We start from the raw sequence: 12,517 nt of genomic DNA on the forward strand, positions 1-12,517 counted from the left end.
ATTAAACCAGCTCTCAACTCGCTACAAATAGCTGCCATGGCCTTTCATTCTACCTTATATTTCTTTTTTAACTTTCATGGAATCCTCTTTGCCTTCCTCCCAAATCTTGGATTCTGGTGAAAGTACAGAGAGGAAAAATGAAGCAAAAAATTACAATGAAGTGATGTCCAACCTTCCAAAAGTTAAAGGCTTGAGGGGGGATGATTATTACCTGTACCAAGGCTTTTGGTACGATGCCTTCTTCTTGGAAGGACTCATGTCTGTTCAAGAGCGCTTCAATCCTCAATCCACTGATATATTTGTCGCCAGTTTTCCAAAAACTGGCACAACTTGGCTTAAGGCCCTCACTTTTGCTATTTTTACACGATCCCGTTTAAGTGGTTCAACAACTAGTTCTTTACTTACCAAGATGCCACATGACTGTGTTCCTTTTTTGAAATATAACCTTGCTCAAAACCCAAGTAATCGGGACTTGGCAATACCTCTGCTATCTACTCATGTTCCTTACAGCTGTTTACCGAAATCTATCATTTCTTCTAGTTGCAAGATTATTTACATTTGCAGGGACGCAAAGGATGCTTTTGTTTCTTTGTGGTACTTTCATGCCAAGCTTCAAAGGTCGAAAAATGTTGAGCATCTTCCTCTGGAAGAGGCTTTTGAGCTGTTCTGCAATGGAATTGCAAATTTTGGACCATACTGGAACCATGTTTTAGGGTATTGGAGAGCAAGCTTGGAATTCCCAGAGAAGATACTGTTCTTGACATACGAGGAAATGAAGAAAGACACCGCTGCTCATGTTAAGAAATTAGCTGAGTTCATGGGTTGTTCTTTCACCTTAGAGGAAGAGGAGGTAGGGGAGGTGCAAAAGATAATAAGCATGTGTAGTTTTGAGAAGTTGAGCAACCTGGAGGTGAATAAAAATGGGAAGTGCCTTCGAGACAGATCAATTCCTATTCCAAATAGTATATACTTCAGGAAAGGTGAGATAGGCGACTGGGAAAATCACTTGACACCTGAAATGGGAGCACGTCTAGATGACATAATGGTGCAGAAGCTCAAGTGTTCAGGCTTGAAGCTGCCCAGGTGACTGTACCTGGGGTCCCGTTTGCTTATGATTATTGCCGAAGTGGGTTCATCTAAAGCTGTTATCAACATCTCGTGAAACAGCAACTGTGTATCCCAATAAATACCCTCTCTGCTAATCTCATGTATTTCCTAGCAAGTATTCACATTTTGTGAATCATCCATGTCTATAATCAATATTCTTTTGTGAATCTGTGGAATGATTGTTTTCCCCTACTCGCGATTATTGCGGAGTTACTCCGCGATTTTAACAACCTTCATCTGTGCAACAGAGGCACATAAAGAATCTGAAAGCAGTTTTTATGCACTATCAGCAGAATAATTTGACCAGGCAGAAGGATTGTTTTCCCCTACAAGGCTCAGACTTTCATTGATTTCCTTGCATGTTTGTAAGAATTCAAAATGGGATTCTTTTTCTTTAATTAACACAACTGACTTTCATTAATCAGTTTGATAAAAAAATAAATTTACTCTAATACATATAATAGAGTGTTTTCTTCACAGCTATACATGTTTTAAAAGAACCGAGACAACCATCCATTAAGATTGTTGAATTGCAGATGAAATGAACGTAGGCGGAATATCTGCTGAAAGGATCTCGAAATGCCTTGTAATTGGTTAAAATAAAGATCAAGATCTGTAGGAGAACTCGTGTTTTCCACTCTTAAAATAAGCCCAGGAGCCGGCTTCTTGTGCAACAGAGGCACATAAAGAATCAGAAAGCAATTTCTATGCACTATCAGCAGAACAATTTGATCAGTCAGAATAATTTTCCTCCCTACTAGGCTCAGATCACAATTCTTCTTACTTCAAACAAATCTTTTGGAACCGATATGTCGAGGGATGGCTTGATTTATACCGGAGATTTTGTTGGAAAATTAAAGAAGCATGGCTTAATTATACCTTGGATGCACAAATTGATTCCAGGGGAAAAAATGACAGAAAGTGAGTTGCGGGGAATGAAAAAGGCATTAGTAAACATGCAAGGAAATCAATGAAAGTCACAAATACAGATTCACGAAAGAATATTGCTTATTGACATGGATGATTCACAAAATGTGAATACTTGCTAGGAAATACAAGAGATGAACAGGGAGGGTATTTATTGGGATACACAGTTGCTGTTTCACGAGATGTTGATAGCAGCTTTTGATGAACCCACTTCGGCAATAATCATAAGCAAATGGGACCCCAGGCAGTGTCACCTGGGCAGCTTCAAGCCTGAACCCTTGATCTTCTGCTCCATTATGTCATCTAGACGAGCTCCCATTTCAGGTGTCAAGTGATTTGCCCAGTCGCCCATCTCACGTTTCCTGAAGTATACACTATTTCGAGTCACATGCGTTATATTGGCTTGGCTCATCCTGAGTCTGATTTTACTATAAAACAATTTCTTAACTAACCTTGACCAAAAACCCCCATGCTACCAACTACATCATAACAAGCAACAAATCAAATGAATTGTGATCCGCCAGTAAACAGCGAATGGACTCTGCCCCAGCAATAGATCCTACAACCTCTGACCAACCGGCGAAAGATCATGAGGACCCTACCCCATTATAACGAATGAAGCAGACCATACTCCATCGACAATTCATCAAGTAGAATATTTGTGCCGTAAACGGTAAACCACCTTATTTAGATGTATTTTTAAATAATATCTATGAACTCAAAAAAAAAATCACTCAAATATCTCTCTAGAAAACTAACCTTGAACTCTTAACTAGAAGAAAAAAGAAAAGAAAAAAGAGCTTGTGACATAGGAAACTAAGGGTGTTTAATTTGGAGAGTGGTGGTGGACTGTGTGGTTTCTCCCAAACTCTCTTTTATCAATGTTTGGTTAAAAATTGAATTGTGATAAAGCTAAGATCTGGCCTCGGTTAATGAGAAGCATCTTAAAGATGCTTTTCACATGAAAAAGTTGGTCATGAGGTAAGTCAAACAACGGAATTGTGGTTGCTTATTACCGTTCAAATTACCCATCTCTTTATTTTTATTTTTTTGTTGCATCGTCTCCTCCAACCTTGCATAAGCCACTACTCTCCCTATAGATTTGATGCAAATCTGAATTAATATTGGTCAATGAGGACGCTAACATGCCTTTCAATTTTGCTTTCAGTAAAAGGTTGTGGTTTGATGCCATTCTTTTGTTGTGCTTTCACTAAAGATGTGGTGGCAAGTTCTAGCTCCTAAGAAGATGAATAGGTAGTAGGTGAGGGGTAGAAGTTTTGTGTTAATTGGGTTATTTGGTTTCTGTATAAAAAATGGATTTCTTGCTGTGTTGTTAGTACTTGATTGGTCCTCATGTATCAACTATGTTTGAAAGGCTTGGAATAATTAAATTCATATCAACTATGTTTGAAAGGTTTGGAATAATTAAATTCATAGTGCTTTGTACTCATGGATCATGCCATCAAGGTGAGAGATATTAATTGCAAGATTTCAGGTATTAAGAACAACCAATAAATCAGAAAGAACAATTCAATTATGCACATTTATCACTATGCAATGTGATTTAACATTGTTGTTACCCAATTTTTAACCTATATTTTTTATAAAATTTTTGAAAAATTCAAAAATAATGAAAACAAAAAAAAATCCAAAAAATATGTTTTTTAATATATATTTGCATCGTTTTTAGTATTTTCAGTATCTTATCAAAATAATTTAAATTTTTAAAGATTTTAGAAACGCGTTTGACTTTGAATACGTTACATTTTACGATCACCGATTTTCCTCGTTCAGCAGCCACCCCCTCCCGCTAGCCATTTTTTTTCCCTTCACAACCGCCTCTAACCCTCCTCCCTGGCCGCTACCCAAAGTCATCCCCACCTCCTCCATACCGTAGCCCCATCTTCTTCTCCCTCAGCCAACAGGTTGCTCTCCCCTGCCCAACGCCATTTTCCTTCTCCTTGAGCCTAAACACAGTCATCCCCCTCACCAGACCTCTCCTCTCTCAAGCTCTTTGATTTCCCTCACCAACCTCTACCGGCGGCAGTTTCTGCCCCCACAAGACAACCCCTCACTCTCCTCTCAGCCGGTTTTCAACGCCAACCACCGCTCACCCTCTTCTAGTCGACCCAGTTTCAACAGTGCCCATAGACCAGCCTCCAGTAGCACACCACAGAGCCCCCCCCCCCCGCGTCTCCATCGACCAGCTCTCCTTTGCACAGACCAGCCACCCGCAGCTGCACAGCCGTCGACACAAACCCATTCACCAGCCGACCGCTTGAAACAAAGAAGAAGGCGAAACCGAGAGGGAAACATATCCAAAACGAAGAAGAAGAGAAAAAAACAGATTGAAATTAAAAAAAATTAAAATCAACTGCCTGTTGTGTTTTCGGTTGTTTTGTAGGTCACCGCCGGCGTAGGGAGACAGAGAAGAGGAAGACGTTCCCGATCCACTGGTTTTGCCACCTTCATCACCGGCGGCACGTGAATTCACGCGCCGCCACTGTTCCTAGTGTCCCTCAGGCTTCACAGAAACATTCCCAGCAATTCCAGGATTTTTTAGTGGCTGTTTTGTAATTTTCAAATTGTTTAATGTAATTTTTGTTTAGTTTTTTTTAATTTTTATAATTTTTAGTGTGGATGTAAAAAAAAATAAAAAAGAAAAAATATAGTGAAAGTGAATGTGTTTTTATTTTATGGATGTTTTTTATGATAAAATTGCAAATAATAAAGAAGAATTTAATATTTTGATTTGCACACGGTCCAGAATTTGAACTTACATATAAGTTGTATTTCTAATATCTGATTAAAAAATAAAATTTTTAAAACTTGTTTAACACATTATAGCGCAGTTTATCTCAGGTAGAGTAAATTAGAAATACTAATACCTTCCCTAACCACTATTCTCAAAATCTATTTTACATAATCAAGTTGTAATCAAGTTGTGATGTGGGTTCCACACCATTTAAAGCTTTTAAAGAAGGGTTTAAAACACAATCACGCTAAAGATTTGCTATCGAATATGAAATAAAACTCAATTGCATCAGTGGATTGCATCAGTGGACATGTGATCAAGAATATTAAAATACTTTTTTTAATTGATTCAATTATTAGACCTTGAGGCCACTGTAATTAAACCCGGTCTGACAGGTTGATCTGTGACTAGATCAATCAGGTGGCTGGATTGGTTCGAGTTTGTTAATAGACCGGCCGGTGCAATAACCCGACAAAACCCAGTCGAACTCGGATAGACTTGGTGTTTTTTTTTCAAATGTGGTTTTTCTCTTATACCCTTTCTTTTATATTTTTTAGTTGATTATTAACACTTTTTAAAGTTCACTATATAAATATTAGAAAAATATTTTATTTTTTCAACATGGGATTTAAAATTCTTTAGTTTATATACTTTATGTTCAAAAAAAATATTATTTTTTCAATGTGGGATTTAAAACCCTTTTGTATATATACTATATATTCACAAGAAAAAAGTTATGTTTTTTCAATGTAGGATTTGAAACCCTTTAGTATATATACTCTATATTCCTAAGAAAAAAATTATTTTTCAATATGAGATTTGAAATCCTTTCGTATATATACTCTATATTTACAAGAAAAAAAAATATGTTTTTTTAATATGAAATAAAAAAACTTTTTAAAATATTCTTTTAAACTTCATTATTTACAACATATATGCTCTATATTCATATAGATATTTTTTTAATTTTTTATATAAAATATTAAAATTTTAAATATATTTTTTTAAATTTTTCTAGATTAAATCAAGTTAATCTATATAATTTAAGATTCGATTTCATGATCGAATCCCAGATTGAATTTGATAACTATGCTTGAGTTAGCATGTCAATGTGAAAGAAAATGTCAGAAAATCTTGGGTGACAGTTAACAAACATCAGTAATTTGAGACAACACGTTCTCCGAAGGTAATAGTTGATGGCATAGATATCAAACCCAATTTCAGAGTTGATCGAGTTAAGAAATTAGGTTCTAAATTATACAGCTTTATTAGTACAATTCGGGTTAATTTAAAAAAATTTAAAAATATATTTTAAATTTTAATCTTTTATATAAAAAAATTAAAAAATAATTCATATAAATATAAACTATATATATTACAAATAATAAAATTTAAAAGATTACTTCAAAAAAAAATTTATCTCATATTAAAAAGATATTATATTATTCTTTTAAATTGAAATATTTAAATAATTTTTTTTTTATTTCATATTAAAAAAATATAATTTATTTTCTTGTATATATATATATATATATATATATAAAGTCTCTCATTAATATAAAAAACACTTTGGGAAAAAAAAAACAGGTCTTACCGAGTTTCCCGGGTTATGGGTCAACTAAGTAGGTCAACCGAGTTTGATCGTTTTTTTTGCTTTTTTTGCTCTTGTCGGTCTTTCACCTTACCCGGATGATCCAGGCACCAGGTCCCGGATTGACCTGCTTGACCGATCCGAGTTTAAACCAGCTCTCAACTCGTTACAAATAGCTGCGATGCCCTTTCATTCTACCTTATATTTTCTTTTTTTACGTTCATGGAATCCTCTTTGCCTTCCACCCAAATCTTGGATTCTGGTGAAAGTGCAGAGAGGAAAAATGAAGCAAAAAATTACAATGAAGTGATGTCCACCCTTCCAAAAGTTAAAGGCTTGAGGGGGTCTGATTATTACCTGTACCAAGGCTTTTGGTACGCTCCCTTCTTCTTGGAAAGACTCATGTCAGTTCAACAGCACTTCAATCCTCAATCCACTGATATATTTGTCGCCAGTTTTCCAAAAACTGGCACAACTTGGCTTAAGTCCCTCACTTTTGCTATTGTTACACGATTCCGTTTAAGTGGTTCAACAACTAGTTCTTTACTTACCAAGATGCCACATGACTGTGTTCCTTTTTTGGAATATGACCTTGCTCAAAACCCCAGTAATCGGGACTTGGCAATTCCTCTGGTATCTACTCATGTTCCTTACAGTTGTTTACCTAAATCTATCATTTCTTCTCGTTGCAAGATTATTTACATTTGCAGGGACGCAAAGGATGCTTTTGTTTCTTTGTGGTGCTTTCTTGCCAAGCTGCAAAGGTCGAAAAATGTTGAGCCTCTTCCTCTGGAAGAGGCTTTTGAATTTTTGTGCAATGGAATTGCAAATTATGGACCATACTGGGACCATGTTTTAGGGTATTGGAGAGGAAGCTTGGAGTTCCCTGAGAAGATACTGTTCTTGACATACGAGGAAATGAAGAAAGACACCGCTGCTCATGTTAAGAAATTAGCTGAGTTCATGGGTTGTTCTTTCACCTTAGAGGAAGAGGAGGAAGGGGAGGTGCAAAAGATAATAAGCATGTGTAGTTTTGAGAAGTTAAGCAACTTGGAGGTGAATAAAAATGGGAAGCACCGTCCAGGCACATCAATTGCTATTCAAAATAGTTTATACTTCAGGAAAGGTGAGATGGGCGACTGGGCAAATCACTTGACACCTGAAATGGGAGCGCGTCTAGATGACATAATGGAGCAGAAGCTCAAGGGTTCAGGCTTGAAGCTGCCCAGGTGACTGTCCCTGGGGTCCCATTTGCTTATGATTATTGCCGAAGTAGGTTCTTCAAAAGCTGTTATCAACATCTCGTGAAACAGCAACTGTGTATCCCAATAAATACCCTCTCTGTTCATCTCATGTATTTCCTAGCAAGTATTCACATTTTGTGAATCTTCCATGTCAATAAGCAATATTCTTTTGTGAATCTGTGGAATGATTGTTTTCCCCTACTCGCGATTATTGCCGAGTTAACTCTTATTGCCGAGTTAACTCATATTTAACAACCTTGATCTGTGCAACAGAGGCACATAAAGAATCTGAAAGCAGTTTTTATGCACTATCAGCAGAATAATTTGACCACGCAGAATGATAGTTTTCCCCTGCTAGGCTCAGATCACAATCCTTCTTACTTCGAACAAATCTTTTGGAACCGATATGTCGAGGGATGGCTTCATTTATAACGGAGATTTTGTTAGAAAATTAAAGAAGCATGGCTTAATTTGTACCTTGGATGCGCATATTGATTACAGGGAAAAAATGACAGAGTGAGTTGCAGGGAATGAAAAAGGCATTAGTAAACTCAACAGCTTGCAGGGCATCGTTCCTTGGTTTACTCCCTTTTATTTCTTATTTTGTTTTTCTCGCCATTGTCTAATGTTTTTCTAACTCGCAGTCTGGTCTCTGCAGAGAATGAGAAAGCACAAACTCTTAAGAGAATATATTCTCCTGCAATGGCATCAAACAGAAAAGTCCGACGTTTACTAATTGAGTTCATGGATCTCTTGTCTGAATATAAAAGTGCGGAGACTAACCTTGACCAAAAAACCCCATGCTACGTACTTGTATCTCAACAAGCAACAAATCAAATGAATTGTGATCCGCCAGTAAACAGCGAATGGACACTGCCCCAGCAATAGATCGTACAAGCTCAGACCAAACCGGCGAAAGATCATGAGGACCCTACCCCATTATAACTAATAATGCAGACCATACTCCATTGACAATTCATCAAGTAGAATATTTGTGCCGTAAACCACCTTATTTAGATGTATTTTTAAATAATATCTATTAACTTAAAAAAAAATCTCTCAAATATCTCTCTAGTAAACTAACCTTGAACTCTTAACTAGGTGTCATGTTCACATTGGTATGCATAAAGGGTCCAGTTGTTGGTTGCTTATTATTAGTATAGTCGTTAGTTTGATTATTTGGGTCCAATAATTATATGTTGACATTAGATTAAGACTTCTTAATCCGTTGATTCACAGCCAAGTATTTTAGATTAAGAATTTAGCTTAAGAATAGGTCTTGAGGTTAGGTTGTTAGCTTATAATCATAGTCGTGGTTATGCACGTCATGATTATGCTATTTTTATTGGGTTGAGTCTTTATAATTCGGTCAGTTATTATTTCCAGTTGTATTTAAGTATGAAATAAAATAAAAAAATGGACAAAAGAATTGGTGTGAGTCATCCTAGACTAACATGGGAGACATGTAATTTGGGCATTATTTTTTCAATAAAATATTTAAATGTTGTAATTGTGTTTTTTTTTTAAATAATAACTCAGGTTATCATCCCAGCAATTAAATAAGTTCATTTTCTTTGAATTATACAGGATAAAAAAAGTAATGATAGCAAATAGAAAAAAAAAAAAGCAATCATAATAAACTAGGAAAAAAACTTTCATCCAAAAATAAAAATATTATGTTGTTTAATTTCTAACCAAATAAATATTTAAGTATGAAATAAAATAAGAAAATGGATAAAAGAATTAGCGTGAGTCAACCTAAACTAACATGGGAGACATGTAATTTGGATATTAAAGGGTGACCCATCAAATCATATCCTAAGACATAAGGTCGGTATAATCTGATAGAAAAAAAATTTAAGAAAACAATACAATCATTTTTCTTTTTTAAAAAAATGTCTAACGACAATATCGGGAAAATAAATAAGCCAAAAAAAAGATATCAACCTCTATTAATTTTTTAAATCCATGATCCGGGTCATCAGATTAAAAGCGCTATACATTAAAAATTTATGAAGCTGAATCCTTAAGAAATGAAGCATTGAAGCATGAAATTGAAAGAGAAATTACACAAAAAGATTCAAAATAAGACAAAATAATGATTAAAAGAATGAGAGTTGAAATTGAAATAAAAAATAAATTAGTGGTCCATAAAAAAATTTCAATTTGAGGGTTAAATTGAAAAGAATAAAAACATTAACAGAATGATAAAAGAAAAAATCAAAAGAATAAGAACCAACATAAAAAAAAAATAACACTATAAACTTGGATTGAATGGTGGAATTAAAAAAAAATTATAAAAAAACCAAAAAAAAAATAGGAATCAAAAGAATAAAGTTCAAATTGAAAACATCAATACATGACAAAATAGAATTGAAAGTTTAAATTGAAAACAAATAAAACTTTTACAAAAGGGTTATGAACAAAAAAAAAAAGACTGAAATAAAAAAAGCTTAAAAAAAAGGACAAACCTGCAATTTAAAAGGAAAAGAAAAAAAGATTCATCAACGATAAACTGCTCGACTTCCACCTACATGCATTGCACTATGAAAAAAGGAAGCAATGGCCCTTCCAACAACACAATAGAAAATCTATTTTTACAACCAAAGGCATTGCACACTTCGGCACTGTTTGGGAATGCGGCTGCGGCTGCATTCCTAAAAAATTTGAAAATTTTTTTTTTGCTAAAATTTAATATAGTTTGTACGTTTTGGATCGTTTTAATGTGCTGATGTCAAAAATAATTTTTTAAAAATGAAAAAACATCGTTGGCATGCATTTTGGCACGAAAAGTTATTTGAAAAGCACCGGCAACCACACTGCCAAACACGCTCTTCGTGCCTCTCTCACGAGTAATTTTTAAAATTTTAAAATTATTTATTTTTTTATTAGAAGATCATAATGCGCTAAAAAAAAAACAATATGAAAAGGCAGAGAATACACTTGACCTAAAGCTTCTTTTTTCTTTCTTTTTTTACTTCAAGGATATTTAAGTGAGTTCACTAGACATTCAAAACTCACAGGATCATACTGCTCTTAACAAAATAGTAAATAATAAAACATAAAAACTTGAAAAGATAGAAAAAACCCTTGACCGAAGGATTTTTTTTTTTTTACTTCAAGTGCATTTAAGTAATTTCATTGTGCCAAAACACCAAAACTCCTCCTAGATGTTAGGTATATACGTCTTGCATTAGCTCCCCAATAACTACAACAAGTCTTAGAAAAGTGGATTTCCTAGATGAAAACTGAATAGCATCAGTGCCAGCTCGAGCTCAGAATGCCACATCTGTTGATTAACTTCCCAGTTACCAACACAAGGGGAGACACACAGCACCTTAAAAAAGGGCATTATATAGTTAAACCAAGAGAAAAAAAAATATTATTATAAGAAAATCTATATTGTGTGGAATTGCACTATTCATCCCTGTACAAGACCTTAGACTCACTGTTTATGGTGTGAAAAATTATTGTTATAAGAAAAAGAATTTTCACGCATCGTATCTTTTAATTGCTACTTGTTTTATTTAAGATGTTTTTTATATTGTTTTTTTTCTTTTACAATCTCATTCTTTTTTGTTTTTTTTTATTCTTTTGATTGTTATTTTTTCACTTTAGCAAGTTTTTTAAATTAATTTTTCTCAGCTTCATCCTTTAACATTAAATTAGTTTGGAATTGAGTTTTTTTATTGATTTCAGGTCTAAGATTTTATGAGTTGCAAATTTTAAAAATTAACTCAGGATTAGAAAGTTCATCCGGGTTGTCTTGGTTTTTTAAAATTGATATATTTTTTTTCTGATTTCATATTTCAACATTACATTGATTTTAAATATTTTTTTTCAGTTTCTCCATTCAACAATGAGCTATTTTATAGTTGAGTTTTATAATTTTATTCAATTCGCTTTCCATAACAGTTTTTTTACCTTTTCATGAATAATTTTTTAATCAAATAAAATATTTATTATAAAAAAGAAAGTTATTAAAGAAAATTGGGTATATGTCTGTATTGTTAGGTCAAATATTTTAATTATATGTAGATATAAGTACTTTAATTTATGATTAGAATTTTTTTTATATCCCAAAACAACTTTAAAAAGCCTGAATATTTATTTACGTGATGGGGGATATAATGCAAATGAAATAGCTAGTAATCATCTAAACCGTAAGATAAGATTGAGAATTAAAAAGTTCATATGTCACCAGTCAGAAGCTTCAGTAGGCGGAAAATATTGACTGGACTGCTGATCACTAGATCAGTTTCCACATTATGGTTTTTTTTTCCGGATTAATTTATACATATTTCAATTAATTTTTGAATTAAATTAATAATTACATGTACCTCTAATTTATAAAGAATTTTTTATTAGTCCAAGAAGCTTTATATAGTCATCTCTCTTTCTTTTTTTCTTTGGATCAGCTTATCTCAATCTTATATTATATCCTTTTTTATACATCCTTCTATTTTTATTTTTTTCCAAACCAAAATTTTAAATAGTTATTTAAAAAAATATTAAAATATTTTTTTTATTTTTTAAATTTTATTTGTGATACTAACACATCAAAATAATCTAAAATTATAAAAATATATTAATTTAAAACAAGAATAAAATTCAAAAATATTTAAAAGTATTTTTTAAATACAAAAACAAACATGCAGTAGGTTTGCATTTAAACATTTAAATCCAAGAAGAAATTAAGTTCACTGTGCTATTAATTCAATCGATGAAGGATTAGTCTCAACTATTTTAGGGCCACCATTGACTGCTTGAATAAAAAATTAGATTATTAAGAGGATCAATCTTAGACGATCAATTTAGAGGCATTAAAAAATATATGCACCAAGTAGGCATCAATTTATATCTTACGTAAGCTATGTAGAGGCATAAAAAATA

General features: G+C 33.4%; 2 protein-coding genes across 2 annotated transcripts; both read left to right on the forward strand.

Annotated features, from left to right (window-relative positions):
• LOC133703845 (flavonol 3-sulfotransferase-like) lies at positions 1 to 1,274 on the forward strand. The gene has a single exon (XM_062128548.1). The coding sequence runs from the start codon at positions 77 to 79 to the stop codon at positions 1,085 to 1,087; it is 1,011 nt and encodes a 336-aa protein (XP_061984532.1). The 5' UTR covers positions 1 to 76; the 3' UTR covers positions 1,088 to 1,274.
• Positions 1,275 to 6,602: 5,328 nt separating this feature from the next.
• Positions 6,603 to 7,800, forward strand: LOC133703896 (flavonol 3-sulfotransferase-like). The gene has a single exon (XM_062128632.1). It carries the CDS (start codon positions 6,603 to 6,605, stop codon positions 7,611 to 7,613), a length of 1,011 nt encoding a protein of 336 aa, XP_061984616.1. The 3' UTR covers positions 7,614 to 7,800.
• Positions 7,801 to 12,517: the final 4,717 nt, after the last annotated feature.

The sequence above is a fragment of the Populus nigra genome, chromosome 9 (genome assembly GCF_951802175.1).
Source record: "Populus nigra chromosome 9, ddPopNigr1.1, whole genome shotgun sequence".
NCBI classification, from domain to species: Eukaryota; Viridiplantae; Streptophyta; class Magnoliopsida; order Malpighiales; family Salicaceae; genus Populus; species Populus nigra.